The 20,481-nt window shown below is 37.2% G+C and overlaps 2 protein-coding genes across 8 annotated transcripts in view; one reads left to right on the top strand and one right to left on the bottom strand.

Moving 5' to 3' along the window:
• LOC110069014 (5-hydroxytryptamine receptor 4-like) overlaps positions 1 to 15,210 on the bottom strand; it is a 31,154-nt gene extending 15,944 nt beyond the window's left edge. The window contains exon 1 of one of the 7 annotated variants that reach the window (XM_089287875.1): positions 15,176 to 15,210. The gene's annotated coding sequence lies outside the window, so the exon portion shown is untranslated. Of the gene's footprint in view, positions 1 to 451; positions 2,975 to 6,646; positions 6,743 to 10,356; positions 10,494 to 12,793; positions 12,859 to 15,175 lie in introns of those variants that run through there. The other 6 variants (XM_089287871.1, XM_089287872.1, XM_089287873.1 and 3 more) reach the window with 6 other exon arrangements.
• A 2,605-nt stretch (positions 15,211 to 17,815) lies between these two features.
• On the top strand, positions 17,816 to 20,349 carry LOC149113092 (homeobox protein vex1-like). The gene is made up of 4 exons (XM_089288486.1): positions 17,816 to 18,011; positions 18,473 to 18,483; positions 18,826 to 19,020; positions 19,626 to 20,349. The coding sequence occupies exons 1-4, from the start codon at positions 17,816 to 17,818 to the stop codon at positions 19,917 to 19,919; spliced, it is 696 nt and encodes a 231-aa protein (XP_089144612.1). The 3' UTR covers positions 19,920 to 20,349.
• Positions 20,350 to 20,481: the final 132 nt, after the last annotated feature.

Raw genomic sequence — 20,481 nt, 5'->3', positions numbered from 1 at the left:
TTGTACAGCATAATAAACAGTACCACATTAAAGTACTGCTCAGTGGCTTTCATTTGAATGATATAGTACAACTCCCTTCTTCAGACCCTAGACTTCGAGATCAAAATACTTATTCTCATAACCTGCACAGAAAACCAACTTTGTGTAGAGTAAGGAGAAAATTGAAGCTACTCAACTAGTGCTTTCGGTCAGGTGGGGATGGATTAACCTATGAAAGCACCTTTCATGATAAGGTTGGCGACGTATATAGTTCGCCGTTTGAAAAGGTTTGTCATGTGTTCACAAAGCGTGACCAGATGATTTATTTAAGGGAGCCACGTCATGGAAAATTAAAATTCAGGAATAATAACCAAATTGAAACTTCACAAAGCAGTTAGCTGACCGCGTAAATAAGAAGGAAACAGCTTGCCCGAGGCTAACTATTTATAATAATGCGCTATTTTTACATTACCTTGACAACCAAGGCTTCTGTTCCAATTTTGCTCGACTCCAGCTACAAACACGAACGTAAAATTTGAATTCTTTGGTAACCAAGAAAAATACGAGGTGACCATATTCGAGCTCTGTGAAATTGTTCTTACTCCCAGAGACGTGATGTCGTGTGTTGTAATCTGGGAAAGCGTATGACAACACGGTTGTAACCCCAGATTAGTACGCGCTAGTTAAGGTTATCTAAACACGAATACCTAAAATACTCAGTTTGTGCAATTATCTCCTCGATCAAAGCTGCCAAACTGAACTCATAATGATATGCAAACGTTGCTTTCGCCTCAAAACACTTGTTAGTAAGGTTTAATTATAGGCCCGAGGATCGTAAAAAAACGCAGAAAATCTCGAAAAGTTTCGCGCAGATGACATAGTTATCTCGAAGTTTCGGTACTGTACGATGTTATTAGATATCTGCATGACAGCTAAAACACAACATCGAAACACTCTTATAAAGTTACTAGCGTAGCCTAGGGATATATTTTTTACACAATGTACGCTGATAAAGTCCCATCTGGGTTAGTTTACTAAAATATCTCTTTGCGCAATCGAGAGATTACAATTACAGTGGCCAACTCTCACAAGATCCAGCTGCATTCGAACGTGGCAAGTCGTGATTTTTGAGTTTTTGGTCGCGTGAGTTTCAGCGCAGCGAGTGTTAAGATGACAGAAATTTAAATCATTAATGAATACATGATGACGAGCTAATCGGATCTAATACTAATTTTATAAGTTGCTGTAAGTTACTCTCGACGATGGCAACATATTGTGATTGTTTGAAAGAGTGATATCCAAAAATAACCTTCGGGTTTGAAGTTTCAGGCCAGCAGCTCGAATTGCAGCCGAAAGGGACACTTTTTAACATAAATATTGATTAGATAAACAAAACTCTTAGAAGTGATAGCTTTTTATCTATGCTTGATCTGGAAATAATGCTTCTTCTTAACATTAAGACATAGGTGAAATTTCGAGAAAAAACACGCTCCACGGGAAACACACAAGTGAATCTTTGTACGTCATCGACATCTTTTTTTGTTCGATCTCCGGACACAAAACGTCAACTTAAGTTTCTCAAATGACTTCTTTCGTCCGCCCCTCGATTTAACACATGTAAATTATTTTCTGAGTGGTTTTGCCCACAGAATATCTTTAAACGCACCGACGAAATTCCGTAGAGCTATTTTAGGCGCCGTTCTCGGGAACTTCTAGAACACGAGAAGAACGACCTCAAGTGTCTTGATTTCAGAAATGGTTGTTCTTGTGTTACAAAGAATAACTGCAGCACGTGAGCTAATCCGGCCTTTGTACAATGCATTCAGTTAATTGACACGAACGAGCAAACAAACTCTTTGCGTAGAGTTTTGCCTCTCAGCTTGTGACAGGCTGCTGACCCTGCGTTGCCCTTGAATGAATGCACTTGATGTTGAAAGCGTGTTTGGCTCGTTTTCAGATCGTCTTAGCTCGTTCTGAAGACATTTTCGTTTTGACAGCTTAGTTTCGGTCTTAAATTCTATTTACATTGTCTCGTGATCCGTCAACAAGTGTAGTATATTTTGTTTTAGGCGACAATAAAAGCTGTGTGTTAATACTACTGTCTGACTATCCATATGTTTGTTGTCTAACCGAAGTTTTATACACTTTGGTCTTCTGTAATCGCTTCCCCGCGTTTAAAACTAACTAGATGAAAAGTTATGTTAATCTTTGTCTGGTCGCTCGTTTGTCAGACTTCAAATAAAAAAAAATCGAGATATTTCAGCAATTACTTGTATCAAGTAAATCAAATGACGACAAAACTATGTATTTTAAGTGTTCAAGCATTATTTAAATTAGAAAGAAAACCGGTTCGTGATTACAATCTATATGATATGTAAACATGGTTTCTATCCTCGAAATTTTCCATTTCCTTTCTTTTTTCAATTATCAGATGTTTGACACTACAAGAGGCGTCCAAAGCCTCGATGAAAACTTAACTTCGAGGTTTAAATCGTTTATCCTTACATTTACAACTGAGCTTATTAGATGTGAGCTCGTTCCTTTACATATTCTGACAGACTTCCGTGCGCACCTCAAGCTCGGCGAAAATAAACGATATCCTCCATTTATAGTCAAAGTATTATTCTACTTGTGCGGGGAAACATACCTCTCTCGAAGTCAACAGCTCCTTTTAGTGCTGTGCGAGGGGGCACCTTGTGTAAATCTCGTTTCTGCACAGTGGTGAGAACCCGGCCCTGACCTATAATTTCCCCTAGCTGTTTGGAAAGGGTAAAGGCAAAGTCAAACGGTGAATGTCATACCAACTGCATACCTGTCTTTAAACGCGGAACAGGACAACTAAAAAATTTACACCCTTCTGACAACGCTGGTCGGTTTGTTGTTCTTAGCTTTCTTGAATAATCTCATTAAAGTGCGGAGCGAATCATGCGTGGAGTTGCGAGCCGCCCCCCAGGCGTCAAGGTCAGATTGCAAATTGCGCGCGCGTTCCGATCACAAAACATTCACTAACGCACCAAGGCACGATTTAGATTGGATCTGTTACAACTATTAATCACAACAAGTTGATTCAGGCAGCTTTCAGCTTTTCTGAAGCTGATTGCAAGTTAATTTTCCATAAATCGCATAGTAAATACGTTTTAATCATTAATCGCTTAAACAAATGCTGTAAATACCACCTTGGCACTTGTTTAGCAAAACCGATCATTTACTCGAAACTATGTATAACCTAACCCCAGTCCTAGCGGATGTGATAAGGAATAGGCAAGCCCTGTATTCCACTCAAGCTAAAAACTAGGTTCTGCATATCAATGCAAAACTCAGTGACACGAGTCACACATTTGCTGATTCATGCAAGACTCGTGCAGCGTGATCGAAAACATTTTCCTTAACGCGGCAAATAAAGAAATTTCTCTAATTGGTCGCTATATAGTTCTTGGGATGCCAACACCTTAGGAGAATTGGTTTATACTTCAGCGTAATATCGCTTAGCTCATGTAACGACGTGTTATTTTCTCATCACATACAAATACTTGACAATGCTAGAGTGAATTGAACAGGAGAACATGTAGTTCTCATTTATCTTGAATATTTGGCCCGACCGGTGGACATCAGAACAACTCTATCCCCAAGGAACGCCCAGATTTACCCTTGAATGAGTGTCACGTAATTTTGAAACCCAGTTACCGTTTTGCGACACCTGTTAGCTGCATTTGACAAATAAATGACAAATAGTTTAAATTCTTTGGTCGTTTAAAAACGTTACGGTCCCTTTTTCGAAATTGAAAAAATAGGGTATTGGAATTAAGGATATCGGTATGATAAGATTTACAACCGCAACGAAACTAGGGGGAAAAAGTCATACATTTTAATTTCGTAACCCGACGCTGGAAAATTCAGTCTTTGGTACAGCTGGAGTTTCTTTTTCTGATTACCTAGTGATTCAAACAATGAAACGTAATTTATGAATAAACAGATCAGAATTTTTTAAATTTAAACAGTTTGTGATGCTGCGTAGCCTTGTGTTAGATATGAAGGTTGCATGGTGTTCGAAAACAAAAGAAAGATTATAAAAGAATCGTGATATATTCCCTAGACATACATTTCTCTCAATATGGTACTGGGAATTTCAGTGTTCGAAATAATTTTCTGGCTGCATAGTGAGCGAACACAAAGAAACGAGCTATCAATGGTCTTGAAAGACTGTCAGATAGAATTAGATAACATAAATGAGTTTCTAAATCGATTATTCTCTGAGGCGCTTTGTACTTATGTTCGAAGTGATGAAAAGGTTATATGTTGATACAGGAAAGTTCCCTTGTTTTGTAACAAGTGTTGAGGAAGATTTACTAAATGAAATTTAAAAAAATGATTTATTTGCTCCCGTTGGCATAACAAGTCTTAATTCTCGACACTGTGCTGCGAAATTCAGTGTTCCTAATAGTATGCTAATTACATCGCGATAAAACACAAAGGGGCAATTTATATATGGATCATAAAATTGATATAAATAGGTCAAAAGCATAACTTTTCTTTCAATATGGCGCTGTGCTTTTTTAACAAATGATGTGATGTTTACTTAGTAATGGAATATAAAAGGACAATTAAGAATCCTGTGGTTTATGAAACTTACATAAATAGTTTGGAGACAGGAATATCTCTCAATGTACTTTTAAAAATAATGGACTGTTTGCTAAGTCATCAGGCACAAAGAAACTCTTAAGGACTGGATTATGCGAGTGATATAAAAAGTTTGGGTCATGTTTTTTCTGGCTAATGTGCTAATTTTCAAAAAGGAACAAGGAGTGTCGGAAGCATGGTGGCTGATCACAAATGAAGACTTATTTAAACTAAGTTTAAATTTAAATTCAAAAAGGCTTTGAACCTCGTTATACAGTAGTGTACAGCGAACGCAACGGAAGACGACTTTATTAAACATTTTCTCAGAATTTTCGACACAAGTTTCGAATCATAACTGCAAGGATATGTTATTAATAGATCACAGAGCTGAGATATAAATGAGATAATTTGAAATACCAAGTGTAATAGAACTACGGAAATTGAATGGCCAGATTAAATGTCCTTTTCTATATCTAATGATTCCGGTGTCATTATAGCCTTGCATTTCAAATTGTTTAATTTATTTATACTTTGAGTGAGTTCTTCTGCGTGCATCTCAATTCTAATCCACCAGAGATCCTGACCTTTTTTCGCGCATTATGTGACCCTCTGCAATGATATAAATAGTTCGAAGACCTCTTCTGTGGTGTGAAAAAACGTACCCGTTGCATGGCGATTAAACACCGTGAATAAGAAACGAAATTTTAACTACCTTATTCTTACTAAATTTCGCTATTTTCGCATTTTGAAAAAAAATCGAGGAAAATCAATACTTGCGAAAAAACAGAGGGCGCGAAAACTCAACACGCGAAATTTAATAACAGATGAAAACAATACAGAGATGTCGAATGTTCTGAGTCACGTGGTCATTGGTAATTGCTCATTTTCTGTCCTTGAAAATATAGTCGTTATGGTCTTGTTTTCAACTAGTTAGCCTCCTTGCTCCAATTCACTGCCACTATCTAGTAAATTCGCCAAACTTCTTTACGACGGTCATGAAATTTTCCATTTGTAGGCTCCTTGTAGTGAACTGGGTCCTCGGATCAGGAGTTTGGGAGGTTAAAGCAATAGCAAAACCGCGAAATTAAATCTACTTGTGGAAAACTTTCTCCTGGAATTGCGAAAATAAATACTCGCGAAATACAACTCCCGCATTTTTTAGTTAGAATAAGGCAGTTTGCAAACATACAACGTCTAATGTGGTTTTGTGTGGTTTCGTGGTCACTGAACAAGAAGCAAAGACTGAAACGTTTGATATATCTGGTGAATAGCAGGCGATTACAAACCATAGCTGGACTGTTGGATTCTTTATGTGGGCTTATACGAAATATCATTTCAGTTGATGAAGTACCACCACAGAGATCTGATTGGCTATGGTTGCTATTCTTCAAGCCAATCAGGCTGAGGTGGAAATAGACAAATGTTTATACCCATGTATGCCAATAAAAAAAACCAATAAATTCATCCATATAAGCTATGATAGTATTCTAATCTGTAAGAAAAGTCGCCTACACTCAGGTACTTGCGGTTGGTTCTTAGGAGAAAAAAAAAAAAATTAGAAAAAGTACGTCCGCAATGCATACATGTAATAGCACACTGTTAAAAGAAACTTGATTATCCGCGAATATGTATTGTTTTTCAAGTTGCCTAATATCTATGCAGATTACATGCGACCCTTAATAGTTGTAAAAAAATGAGACAAAATGAGCCTTCCGCTAGGATTTTATTATGCTCCGAAAAGACTACTTTAGGTAATGAGTCTGACTGCCATTAAATCCCAGATTAGAGGGATCATAAACAACTGAGCACAGACCAGTCGATGATAAATCGTTAGCAGAAACAATGAAACAAAACTGTCTGCTGGCCATGTTTCAAATTTCACAGTATTTATAAACGAGGTTCGATTGCCAGCTCGGTAAAAGAGTAAAAAACATCTGCTCATAACAGAGGAAAATATTGTAGTTTGGCATGAAAAAGGGTTTATCTTAGTTAAAAGATCTAAAGTTATTGCCTAAGCTATTGGAAAAAAATTGAAAAGAAAAAAACTCACTATGTTTGAAAATAAGTTGATATCGCTTCCTCCAAACTGTTACTTCTCCTTTACAACCTTTGAACGCTTGAACGCTCGACGCCCTCTGAGTTTCACATTTGTTCTACAAGGACTTATGTGGAGTCACTTGGTCCGTCACAGTCAAGTAGACAGTCACGTCTCCCCATATTATCTAAAGCAAGTTTTAATTGATCTTCCATGTGATTTCACAAGTCCATCAAAAAAATCTTGGGGTAAATCACCTTGTAGTTAAAATAACAAAGAAATATTGTGGTTTGTTACATTTATAAACTTCCATACCGCAAAACAAGAATGTTTGAAAATATTTGAATGGCTAATAGGTGACGCGAATCAGTAAATAACTCGCTTAATTTGCGCCATTTCTTAATTTCATGGTATGATTATCGCTGGCGCTAAACGAAAATCAAAACAGGATTTCGTTTTTCTTTTTTCAAGACAAAATGTTTCCAGTTTTAACATTTAGAGATAAGTTCAGGACACATGTATTTTGAATTAGACTCTATTGCTAATACATTTTTAAAAAGGAAGGATTTAACTTGGACCAAAAGCGAGTGACATTATTAGAATTTCCCTTTAAGTTCAAGATCCCACACAGTAGACAGTTTGGCTACCGGAATTAAATACTTGTTTAATCTCTCTGACTAAACACCATCTGTTGTAGGCAGCCTTTCATGTAGCGCCGATTAAGAGACCGATTTTACAGTGACACATTTAACATGCTCCTAAACTGACTAAAATTTGAAGTTCTAGTTAACAGAATGTGAAGCAATTCCAAAAACGTCTTCGCGTGGTATTCAAAAATTTGTTGCTGTCAATTGCTGAAACATGTCTATGGATAAATATTTGTTTCTGCACCAGAGAGTAGATTCTCTTTGATCTGTACCTACTTCCAACAGCTCATGTCCCATAACACGTGCTTATTTCTCAGAGATGGAACTCGAATAAATTATAGTTATTTTTATCAGTCCTTTTTCGCTTCATTAGTTTTCAATTTATTTAACAACAGACAGCAGCTGAACACGCATTCATCAACTGTGATCTTTCCGCCTCGATACCAAATGGATATGAAGCCGCGCATTTTCTCACGTACACCTCGTCGCTGCAGAATGTCGTTTGAAGGCAAGAGAAAGCTTTTCGCTTTTTCGCGATTTTCAAATCGCCAAAATGTGAAGTAGCCCATAAAGAACGTGCACTATTTACTAACAGAATTGTTAAAAAAACTCGTCAAAGTGGCAAAGATTAAGGGCCGCCAAATATCTTTCTGCTGAAATCGCGAAATTAGGTCAGTCGCAAACATTTCCTGTTAATGAAAACCAACGTAAAGGGAATGCTCTGCTGGTTTCTAAGTCGGCGATCAGCTTCAGTGTGAAAGAAGTGAACTTTTGACGCCGTGGTTGTTGTTTATTTTAATTATGAAGATTAAGCAGCTTAATGGTTGTGTTCTTCAATTTAAATTAAACAACCACAATTCACAATTCCCTTCACTTTAATTTAAACGATCCATTGCATTTGACCCAAGGGAGGAGGGCAGGGGGCTCTTGACAAACTAGGTGTTTGGGTACAGGGGTACTGGCAACGTTTTGAAACCTTGACCTTTTTTAAGACAAAGAAAACATCCTTTGTTTTAGAACACTGTTAAGGACAAAGAATGGGTGAAATGAAAGGCTGACAACGATGGGACTTCTTTCTGGCCCTGAAAATTAACTAACTATCAACTAACGTCTGTGATCTCGTACTACTGAGTATTGTACTAACATTATTAAATTGTGCAACCATACCTTGTTTCGGGCAGGTTCAGACTTGCATAAAATTATACCCTGTTCAGGGCAGCGAGGCCAAGAGCCATACCCCCTCCAGTGGCAGGGCCCCGTAATAAGGGAGCACCCCGGGTGTGATTGACCCCCGGCAATTTTAGCTCGACACACCGTACCGTGGTCCATAGCGCTTTTCTGATAACATAAGTAACAAAGTTCGCATCTTGTATGATGCCGAAAAATTTAAATTATTTAGATTCTTGTGATGGCTCTTTGTGCAGGCGGAATCGTGCTTTAACTCCAACGGAAGAGATTAAAACTTTCACAAAACACCTCAGGTAGTCCTTTTAAAATCGTTGGCATCGCAACGGCAATTGAAAACAAGTAGCGTGCCTAAAATACTTCAGACACTTTACGAAACCAATCACGCTTAAATCATCCTGAAAATTTAGAGTTTTGAAGTTGGTCGCTTGTAATCCTCTTTTAATTTCCCCCGCCAGACATTGGCAAAGAGAATGAAATTGAGAGCAGATAAAAATATTCTAGTAAGTAGTTTACGAACGTGACAATATCGAGGATATTACACGGCGGTTTGAGTATATGAATTTTTTTCTTTTTAGCTGGAGTGATAAGTAATAGTAATTGGACCGAGTGGAGCGCAATTCAGGGAGTAATCGCACGAGTAATTTCAAAATCGGACGAGCGCGAAGCGCGCGATGCCAATTTGAAATTACGAGCACGATTACTCCCTAAATTGTGCGACACAAGGTCCAATTACTAATTAATCGTATTCATAACAGATTTCGAAATGAAAATGTCTTTGGAGAACTTCTTTTGAGCGAAAAAGCGCTTTCCATAAGTTTTGAAAACTGTAGGAAACATTAATCACGTGGGCATCCAATTAAAGGTATCCATATTGCAAAAAGTTCAAATTGGATACCTATAATTGGACACCCACGAGATTGCGCTCCGATTGCGCGACAAATAGCCACACGGACCAATTGATCACAATTAAGAATTTTCTTATAAATATATACGATTTACGAATGGGCGCAAAGAATATTTTACATTTTTTTTCTTAATTACCATATTTAAACAAAAAACACGAATTCTGTGACAAGATGATGCTAAAGACAGAGGGGTAGCAGCTCTCGTAAGCTTGTAATTCTCTTCATCTTTAGCAGCTGTTATTGTTTTAGGGCTAGGGGCATTGTTTCGATAAGAGAAGGTATAAATTCCAGTTTAAGTAATCCTGTTCAGTTTATGTAGTTTCGCAGGCATGAATAAATTTCGAACTAAAGAAAAACAAACATTCTAAGTTTTCTCTATGGGTTGTTTGGCCGTTTCGGGAAAATAATTCTTAGAAAACTTCTACAGTAAGAAGCAAATATACCAAGTTTTGAGATCACAAATCCAGAGCATTATTTTATTTTCCCGAATCGGGAAAATAATTCTTAGAAAACCACTTTTATAGTAAGAAGCAAATATCCCAAGTTTTGAGATCACAAATCGAGCAAGACCTTACTAGGTCCTTGATGTAAAGATCAGTGCCATATGCAAATATAACGAGTTATAAAAAATATATTTCCACATTTTGTATTTCGAAATTCCTCATGACATTGTTATGAATAGCGCTATGTTTGAAAGGTGTTGATCTTTGACATAAAATGGTCGAGAAGATATTTTACATCTTGTGTATCTGGTACATCTTGTGTATCTCGTGCAACATAGAGTAGAACAAACATTTACTGAGCAGTATCATGATATTATTTCATATCATCTTGTGTGTTCTGATTGATACACTCATACAACATGGTGAAACTAAAAATCAAAACATAAAAAACTAAACAGATGAACTGAGAAATTATCTAGTTTCAAATGTCTACGTCCAGGATGAAACATTAAACGTAAAACATTAAAAAGCAAATCTCTCACCTGTTTATTACAATAGTTGAGTGAACTGCGTGGGTGATACCCTCTCGGTAGGTTGTTTTTATAACTCTGGAATATCCAGAATTAAAAATGAATCATTACAGCCCAATACAAAAGAACAGTTTTTTCGTCTCGACGTGCCCTGAATTTCATTTAAAAATAGACCAGTGTTCGTCGACCTTTGTCCTAATGTACCTGGATATTGTTCAAAAATCATGCCACCTGCGTGTGAGAGGGAAATATGCGATTTATTTCCTTGCTCTCGGCAATGTCTTCATTGCTTCGGGTTTGACAGTTAAGAGCGGCTATACCTATATAGACCAAGGGGAAATAAAGCTCGTTGTTATAATACTACTTCCCTAAAAAGCCGGACGTTTTACGAAAACCGATATTGCCTCTTCTCGAAAGCGATCACTTTTTTCACTTTCTTTTAGATACCCGATGTCTCACGCTTCACTAAAGTCGCTGCCGGTTCCTATTTACGTAAGAAGACTGTACAATAAGTCTGAGACAATAGCAGACGTCTGGAAAAATACGAAAAACATCTTTTGATATTGATCTAGGAGGAACACTATTACATTGTCAAGTCATACTTTCCATATTCTTCACAAAGGCGTGCAATAATCTCCGGCTTCATAAAGGCGTGCAATACGACTCAGATGATATGGTTCCGGACTACCAATATCATTTTTCTAGAACATTAACCCTTCAAGCGATGAATTTAACAAAACAAGATGCAATTAATTAAATGCCTCGAGTGAAAATCTTTTCATAATATGCATTAAAATAACTACATGAAATGACCGCGTTGGTTTCTATTTTCTGTTTTGCCCAATAGTTATCACGTCTTGTTTATTTTGTTTCATTTTTTTTCGACTAACTGGTGTCATGAAGCAACCGAATTGAAAAAAAGAAAACGCTTAAAATAAAACACGATATTTTCAGCTTATCGCATGATTCTTTCATCCTAGAGATTAGTAAATAATATGTGATATGCTAAAGTGAAAAAAAAAATCTAAATTAAGAACAGGCATTACTTATTCAACACAGCAAAGTCTTGCAGAGGGTTTCAATTTATGCATAATTTATATTGTTACCGTCTATTCTATTTCATCGTAAGTTTGCTTGTTTTGGCTTCTTTTCAAAACTGCAGTTTTTTTTAATAACGCTGTGGGAAAGTGTTGAACAGAAACAGCAGAAATTAAACTTAAAACGCAGTAATTACAAAAACTCTGACTTTAACGCGGTAAGGGAAATGCAGAAACTTATCAAACTAACTTCTGATTAAACGACGGAACATGATAATATCTGCATGCAATAGTTTGTAAAACTAATTTTTCATGAGGCAATCATTCAAAAACTAGAGATTGACGAAGTTGGTGTGTACATACGCATTTTGGAGTTTTAATTAAGCCGTTGCCTTCCTGCAATGATTTGCAATAAAATTTCAATGAATACAAATTTTGAAAGGACAAAATATTCACAGTATCAAAGGTTATACTTGTGCACTGAACACCTTATCGAGACTCACAAGGTTGCGACCGTTTCAAGTTGTAATAACTTAACTTTTGTTTCTTTTTATACCCTTCCTTTTTTTGTTTTGTTTTGTTTGTTTGTTTTTGTTTTTCGTTTTGGTTTGGTTTGTTTTACTTTACTCGACAGAAAGCACTGTCGCAATTCCCAATGTGTTATTACAACTAGAAATATCAGGAATTAATACAATACAATGGAATTCACAATTTTCACTCCGAAATATGTATTAATATTTTTTCTTGAAATTTTGAATATTTTCTTAGAGCCGGGTTTTGATCACATTCGTTTAATTGTAAACTCTACATTACATCCTGAGCTCATCAAATATTATTTCATCACATGATTTGCCAAATAAATACGATCGATATGTGACAGAAATTACGAAAACTTCAAATATATTTAGAATCGAGCGATTGAGAAGGAGAGAAAATAAAACTGTGTATTTTTTGAAAACTTGGTGATCAACTTGGTGAAAAACTCAAGGCGACCATAATTTTAAAAAATTGCTGCTGGACTAGAAAAGCATCTTGCAACTATTTACAATAACATTTACCTCAAATATAAACTTTTAAACCCTAACAAGCAATACAAAATACATCTATAATTTAGTACCTCACGGAATAAATTTGTAAGGTTGCAAACATATTCTGGCGTCAGTTTGACTCAGTTTAAAAAAAAAATGCATATTGCTTCCAGACAGAAGTACGTTAAGAACATTACAGGGACATATCCGATAAAAGAACAAAAAACAGAAATGAAATTGAAACATGTACGTTTACATGTAAATATTGAAAAACAAACTCAGTGAACATTCAGAAAATATCTTCTAGTATCTACCTCTAACTTAAGGCAATAAACTGAGTATTTTTTTAGCTTGCTGACAAAAAAATATCAGTAAAGACTTTACCTGTAATCTTTCGATGCAGTGTGATTAAAGGTTATTTCCAAATGAAATGAATGCTCTGAGGAATAAACACGAAACCACTTGAACTGTCAGCTGGACAGGAGGTGAACTGATCATCAATTTCCGACCGACGGAATTGAAGTTTATTGCATAATTTACTACTTATTCAGTGCGGAAAATAAAGGTCAAGCAACATTATTTATGCGCCCTTAGAAGCTGCTGGACTCGTGTGTATATAAAACAAATATTACATGCACAAACATAGCATCGTTAAAACCCCAACTAGCAGGGTGCAGACCAAGGGGAAGAGAAATTGAATTCGCGACCACCGAACATAAATCCATCTAATCTAATTAAAAGTGATCTAAACTGCAGTTTGTGCGCACGTGCACGCGCGAACAACAAAGCAAACCGCGTGAAGGAGTGGACACCACAAGTAGAGCAACTGATCGAATAGTATTCTGATTTCTCTCCAGGGTCCGCAGGGGGGACGAAGAAGGGGGTGGCTGGGGCGGAGTGGTTTTGCTTTGAAACCTGGAACCCAAGGCTTTTCTCCTCGCAGCCTAGACAAAAGTGTTGATTTTCGTTTCGGTCTTGGTAAAATTTTTTCTCCGCCATGCAATGGACACCTAGAGCCTAAAACCTATTCAAGAAGAACTTGCCGTCAAACAGGCTGCTTGACAGTTTTCGCCTTCATTTCCAAAGACATGTTTACATGCAATGCAAATTTACAAGCATTTATCCTATTAGTCTCCACTATGTTCAAAGAACCGAACACAAGACGAAACATTTTTCATCAGAATCGTGGGAGAAAGGGTAGACATTGCAGCTAAAGTAAAATGGACAATTTCATCAGTCTTGCTTTCACGACTAAACAGTAAAAATTAAATGTTCTGGATACAAAATGCAGCTCCACGTATTCGCTACTCCATGCTTTCATTTTTTTTTTTTAATTTCTCTATCACAGCACTTCCTCGCTTACTTCGCTTTGTTATGACTTGCTTGTTGTTTTCTACTTTGGAAAACAGCCAGACGTAAATATTTTCAGGCTTGCTGAAATTTTGAAGCATTTTTGGTGAAAACTGTTTTTACGTTCCCCACCAAATCTGATATGAAGTTTCCATTTTTGCTACTAAGTTAAAGAGCATTCCGTTTGTAATTTTCTCTGTTTTCTGCGACAAAGTAAAACGAAGAAAATGCTTCTTCGTCAACCATTTGTGTAGGTGTCACTTTTCAAGAAAATTAAAAAAAAACTGAAATATAAAAATGCGCATAACTAGCTCTACATAAATTGAAAACTGTTTGTTCTAATGATGCTATAGAATGTAATTAGACAAAAATCATAAGACATTTAAGAGCAAAAGACATTTTTATCGACTAATATTGGTATTCTCGAACATCTTTGAACTCGTAACTCTCTGTAGGGTGTGGTTTATTTTATTGCCAAAAAAATACATTCGGTTTTATTTCTTATAATTTACAATTTATATGCGTGGAATGTTTTGACTTTTTCTAATGGTCTCAATATTTTTGGTTTGACCGTCCTTAATACAAGTTATACTAACTTGATTATAAAGTTGTCAGTCTTGTAAACGACAATGTATTTGATGCGATATGCATTAAACAGAAAGTCTCGCTTGCGACATACAACTCTAAGCGGGTTTACCAGCATAAATTTTTAATGACATGAATATTTATTATCGATTTCATTGCTTAACATGATAATAATATTTTTGAGACGTTCACTTGCACTCACTACTCTTCGAAAAAATAAAGCGATGGTCTCTCGCGGGATTTGAAATAAAAACTTACAGTGATATTGCAAATAAAACAATATCGTCTGGAGTCTGTTGTAAATCAGTACACATTCCCCTGAATGGCAATTGATAAATAAACTTATCTAAGCACACCACATCATAGCAAAGTGAAACAGTCATTTTGTTATCTGAGATACGACGTCATCGACTTTTTGCGCTGAGTGCTGTAGTGAAAGTGTTAGCTTTGGAAAATCAATGGCATTTTAATAGACCAACTTATTGGCAGTACACGGGTGTGACATAAGGAAATTTGTTAGCGTAAATTTTTTTTTATACGACCGTTTCAGTGAAGAAAAATCTTCCAGAGAACAGAAAAACCAAACTAGAGTAGTTTTCTTGAAGTAGGTATATGGCACACGATGATGTCGTTAATTTAGCCAGCATTGCTTGTCGACATTTATATACCTGGCACTTCTAGACGTCAAACCACAACATAAGAAACTCAGCAATGTGTTCATAGCTTGGCATTCGATATAAATAAAACGCTACCTGGATTTTTTAAGGAAAGCTATGAGTGGTGTGTCGCGGGAGCAAAACTGGGCGTAAACAACTTGTGGTAGAAACTTACCCGGTGAGCACTGAGAGAAGATCTTTCGCTTGCCGCGTCACAGACTTAACTAAGATTATGGAAATTAATACAATACTTATAATATTATGAAATCAGCTGTCAACAGAAAATCTATTATAATTTTAATTTTTTTTTAAAGACAATCTTAAAGTCCTCTGGCGAAAAATTAAAGCGAGAATGTCATTTCAAAATAAAAAGCATAAAATTCTAGCTTTTCATTTCTTAAGTGTCAAAAGCGTTTTAAACTGTTGAATGCACTAAAAATACAACCTTATTCGCATTTAAGTAATACAAAGAAAATGACGTCTGCTAGATTAATTTTCACCGTTTTAAATTTGCCAATTTGGATTAAAATATTATATTCATCTTAACCCATTGTAATCAGTCTAAAGGAAGTTAAAAGCAGTGGATATATGTATACATGTTTTGAGTTAGTATAGTGCGTTTGTGGCATTAAAACCTCGAATATTTGCCAAACACGCTCAAACCCCTGATAGCCTTCGGTCATGTAACTTTGGGTAGACGTTTACACAAGCAATGTAGAGTTGTTTATTTTTATTTTTTGACATTACCTGCAGGACATGAAACTCTTACATAGAAAATTGATTTCTCACTTCCCGAATTCTCGCGGCGATAGGTAAACAAATACAGTTTACAATCTGAATACTCATACATCTCCTTGTTTGTTCGCTAAGGGTTGGACAATATTTGTGAACCAGACAGGAGGTTAGCGCAATTTTCCTGAGCAAGAATTTTTCCCAATTTGGGATTGCACAAATTTTGTTGGACTTGTTCCATATATGTTTTTTTTCTTTGTGGCTTAATTTGCACGAACATTTACCCTGTTTTTAATTTGCTGAGCAATATTTTTGGGGGTATTTACGTAGCCCCCTATCTCAAGACTTTGATGGTCTATCGATTAGAAGTTTTTAAATGACGTTTATGGTCATCACAAAGCAAACAAACAAAAAAAAATCTTTTCATGGGAAATACAAATGTTCTTACTAACTGGTGGCCTACAAATGGTTAAAAAGGAACGGTAACCTGAGTAGCTTGGGCGGTTTTTAAGCAACTTGAGCGCGCTAAAAAAGCGGCCGCGTTAAGGAGCGGCGAAGCCGCGCGGTGCCTAGGAGAGAGACAACAAGGAGGGAGGTTAGGAGAGAGACAACACCTTCGCGGCTTTGTACGCTCGCGCTCAAATTGCTTAAAAAATTGCTTAAACCGCCAAGGTACGCAGGCTAAAGAAACGGCAGAAGTTTAATTTTTTTGCCGTTCGCATTTTGCCGTAAATTAAAAGTCATTCTTAACTTCTCTAAAAACTCCTATTTGTGTTCAAGGCCCAAACAGGTTGCAACATCGGACGCAGTATTCATGTAACCCTAGCGCTTTATCGCGCGATTTGGCCGCACGTTGTAAAATTTCGCGCGCGAAATTCACGCTACTGAGCCAAGCTACAAGATGCGATGTTTTCAAATACGTGACAAAAATTGAGATACTAGCCTGGATGAGTGCCTAAGAGGATTAAAACGTTACAGTTTTGAGATTTTACTTTGAAAAGTGAAGCGAAACAGATCATCATGTTTGCGTTTGGTTTAGATAAAAAGCTATAGTCCCGGCGATGATGGACTCACGTTGAAACTGTCGCGCGCAATGTTGTGCAAGTAAAACAAGTGTGTAAACACAACTTAAGCCTTCATTGCTCTTTTTTTCAGCAGAAAAACACAGGCAAATCCCTCAGCTTGTAGCCCTGCAGAAAATGCAGGTATTTTAGCCAGGTAGGACGCGGAGCGCGGTACAAGAGCAGGAAATACGAGACACGCGCTTATGGTCGTTTGCCCCAATAAAACACAGTCTTTTTAACCCTCTCCAAAAACTGCTCTTTGCTGTTTTTTGGATTGTACCTTCGTTTTAAACTAACGAAAAGTAGGTATCGGTGATGAGAAGAGTTTTGATGTTGTATCTTTTATGTATCGGTTATATGTCACTGGAAGAGTTTATAACATTATGGAGGTTGCAGAACTTTTTGCTCGCCTCTGCTGTTATATTCGAGAGGTGACTGTCTGCGACAATTTAGCCGCTCTGTATTCTTCGGAATTGGATCCTTTTTATAACTTAAGCGTGCGAAAAACATCTGATATATGGTGCTAGCTTGTTCCTTGATCAGTAAATTTAAACAAAGTGTGTCCTGTTTACAATATAAGGATTTTTTTTATTTTTAAGTGCGTGGTAGTTTGCTCTTGCGACAGGTTTATTTTTCGATTTTTCGTGGAAAAGAAAAAAAATACCGTGATTTTGACAAGAACTTAACTTGCTAAAAAAAAGAAACACTCGGTCGAAATCTTTGTGATCTCCGATGTTCAAAGCGGTATAGATGAAAAGTTATCGTAAACAACCGATCGCCACAACGCAAACAATCAACAAACTGAATTGTTCTTTGCAAAAACCGATTCGAAACAATAGTCGGGCTTTTAAAACGTTGTCTTTGAATAATGTTTTTCAGTGCGGCGGGCTTTTAAAAGCAAACAAATAAAAGCGCGGTAAATTCAAAACGGCAAATAAGAGAAAACAACAGGCTGGTCTGAGTGGAAATCATTTTCCATCATTGCGTCGAACAGCAGGCATCGAGCAAGGGCTAAGAACATGAGCGAAATGGAAAATTGTTATCTTTGGAAGAAAGAAAGTTACATGGGCTGTGAAGATGCATTACTGACCGTGAAAACGCCAGAGCGTGAGACGAAAGAAAACTGCCAGCCTTCCCCCGATTCAAGCTATTCCCCTCAAAGACCTGTTGCTGAGCAAAACTCTCCACATGGAATGTATCAAGCTGATGTCAAAGGTATGTTTTTTTTTAATTGTACTTTTCGTTGTCGATTTTACTTCATTTCTAGTGGGTGGTTTCTTCAGTTGTTTTTCGGCCTTGGTCTTTATTTTCACGTTCACCTGTCAGTTTATTTAACTTCAAATTTATCTATAGCTAATTGTTTGTAAATTCGTTTCGGACTGACTAACCGGTCACGTTTTACTCCTTCTTTCCTTGATTTCCTCGAGCTCGTTTGAATGAATTAGTTTTCCTGACATTTAAAAATGACGAACAGAAAAATCAATAGAGGTTGTGATATTTCGCAAATATGTAAAGTGTGAGGTTAACAAGCTGAATGTTGCACGAGAGTTTCGTTCGCAAGGCTCGGGGAGAACCATCCTTGAATCGATTATTTGAAGCATGCTTTGTACCTTGTCCTTCCAATCTTACCATAACATTCAACAGTACCTTTCCACTTGTTATACTTCTCTGTCTAGCGGCTACATTTGTAACTTCAAAAGATAAATAACTGTGTCATGAGACTTCGGTCCTATAATGTTTCCAAAATGCACCTATCAAAATTTAGTAATACAGTTTGGGATCGAGTTAGAAACAGCAGCAAATTTAGAAGTTTGACAAGAAACTGCAACAACTTTTGACAACTGTCATCTGATTGTTCATATAAAAGAAACTTTTACTTCTTAAAATAACCAAAGTTTACTCTTTATGATAAAACTGCTTAGAAAGCGACCATACTGTCAAAAGTCTTAACTCGCGCGCGAGACTCTTGGGTGAACACGCGTGACATTGTCGTGCGCAAATCGCTCACTGTTTTGCGTTAAATTCTCAGACTGAACTCTTTTGTGTTTTTCATTGTCTAGATGTGGCTGGCCAAGGTCCCTCTCAGTCACGATCCAGCAAGAGCCGTTCGTCATTCTCGGTGGAGCAGGTTTTACAATTAGAGCGAGTGTTTGAGCGACAGAAATATCTCGGCTCCAGAGACAGACAAAGACTTGCAGAGGAGTTACAAATGACAGAAACACAGGTGAGCAAACTTTTCAGTTCATGCCCATTTCTAGGCTTATGTAGGCAGCATTTCATTCTTCTTTCGCTAGAAAAACGAATTTAAAAAAGTCAATCATTGAAACTACATGGATCAGTCTACGCTAGAGGTCGCCAGAAGGTTGAATTTTTTCTTGTTGAGCCGGGGAAGGATTAATTGAATTCTAGATGAAGCGCGTCCTTTGATTGGCTAAGGGATTCCAAATTAAAGAATGTCAGAGAGTTGTTCTTTTAATTGACGGAGAAGGCAGAAAACCAGTCAAAAGTTGTTCGTACTGATGTTCATTTTTTGATTGGCTGAAAGAGCGTGGAAAACCAACACAAACATGTAAAACTTTTACATGGGCCGTTTGTTTTGCTTCTCTGATAGGCTGAAAAGCCTGAAAAGCTTGACGTGCGGTTGTTTACTTTTGATTGGCTAAGAGCTTTAGTAAACTAACGGATAGATGTCAAAGAGTTGTTCACGCGACTTTTGACACAGAATGATTCCAAACGTGAATCGTGAAACTGAAATTAAAACTTTGAGGCCCTAGTAGGGGTTTTTGGGAAACGGGATAACATTTTACGTTCTGATTTCCGACAACACAGGTGAAGACTTGGTTCCAAAACAGACGAATGAAACAAAAGAGAAAGCGATCAGAGGACACTGAACGGAGAGCCAAACTCTCCTTCCTTAACAGCCTCGCTTACACTATGCATCACGGTTACCATGGTTACCAGCCCGACTATGAGCACCGCCCACCAACTTATGCTGACACACCTCTTGTACTTAGATCTGAACTTCCTTCAAAGTACGCATGCCCACCAGCCTCGCCTTGGAGTAATCTACCCTTCTATCCTCCGCTGCCGCCATTTTGGGGAAGGTACCCGGGACCATATTGAACACCACCAGGAGACCCCACTCACTTTGGTTCATTGTGTTTCGTTGTTTCGCATAAAGAAAGTCGTATGTAAACGGTGATATTTCATTGTCCAGACCTTGGTGTGCTTTGAATCGGTCGCTAACGAATTTTAAGTGGGTTTTCGTACCATTCGTAAATAATAATGCGTTTGCTTCGTTTTTGCCTAGCTTAAACATTAACAGAACATTTGAGTAATACGTTTTTGACGATTAAGAGCAGTAATTTAACATTAGCAGCCGGTATTAGCAATAACTTAAGTTGTGGTGGGTGTTTTTTCTTCAAGGAGGCTAGGTAAAGCTTTTTGGGATGATTCCGCAAACCTATTTCGTTCGAAGAGAAAGAAGTGTAAAAATAAAGCATTACAAAGCGTGGCACACATTGGAAGCATTATTGGGCAAGACTGAAAGACTCTTCCTTCTGTTTAGGTCATTTTGGGTGAAGGAATCAACTTTTCATTGATATGAAAATTTTTACATTGATATGAAAAGTCTGTATAGTAGTTAACTATCGCTAAAACCTCTTGACCTGGTCTTTTCCGAACT

Source organism: Orbicella faveolata, unplaced genomic scaffold (genome assembly GCF_042242905.1).
Source record: "Orbicella faveolata isolate gen_17 unplaced genomic scaffold, um_ofav_v1 contig_15, whole genome shotgun sequence".
Taxonomy (NCBI): domain Eukaryota; kingdom Metazoa; phylum Cnidaria; class Anthozoa; order Scleractinia; family Merulinidae; genus Orbicella; species Orbicella faveolata.
The sequence above is the reverse complement of the archived record's forward strand: the minus strand, read 5'-3'. Positions and strand labels throughout refer to the sequence as shown.

Bases quoted from the DNA above. Each gene is read 5' to 3' on its own strand.
- LOC149113092 (XM_089288486.1), top strand. From the start codon at position 17,816: ATGAGCGAAATGGAAAATTGTTATCTTTGGAAGAAAGAAAGTTACATG. The intron at 19,021-19,625 runs GTGAGCAAACTT...CCGACAACACAG, and splicing joins TACAAATGACAGAAACACAG to GTGAAGACTTGGTTCCAAAA.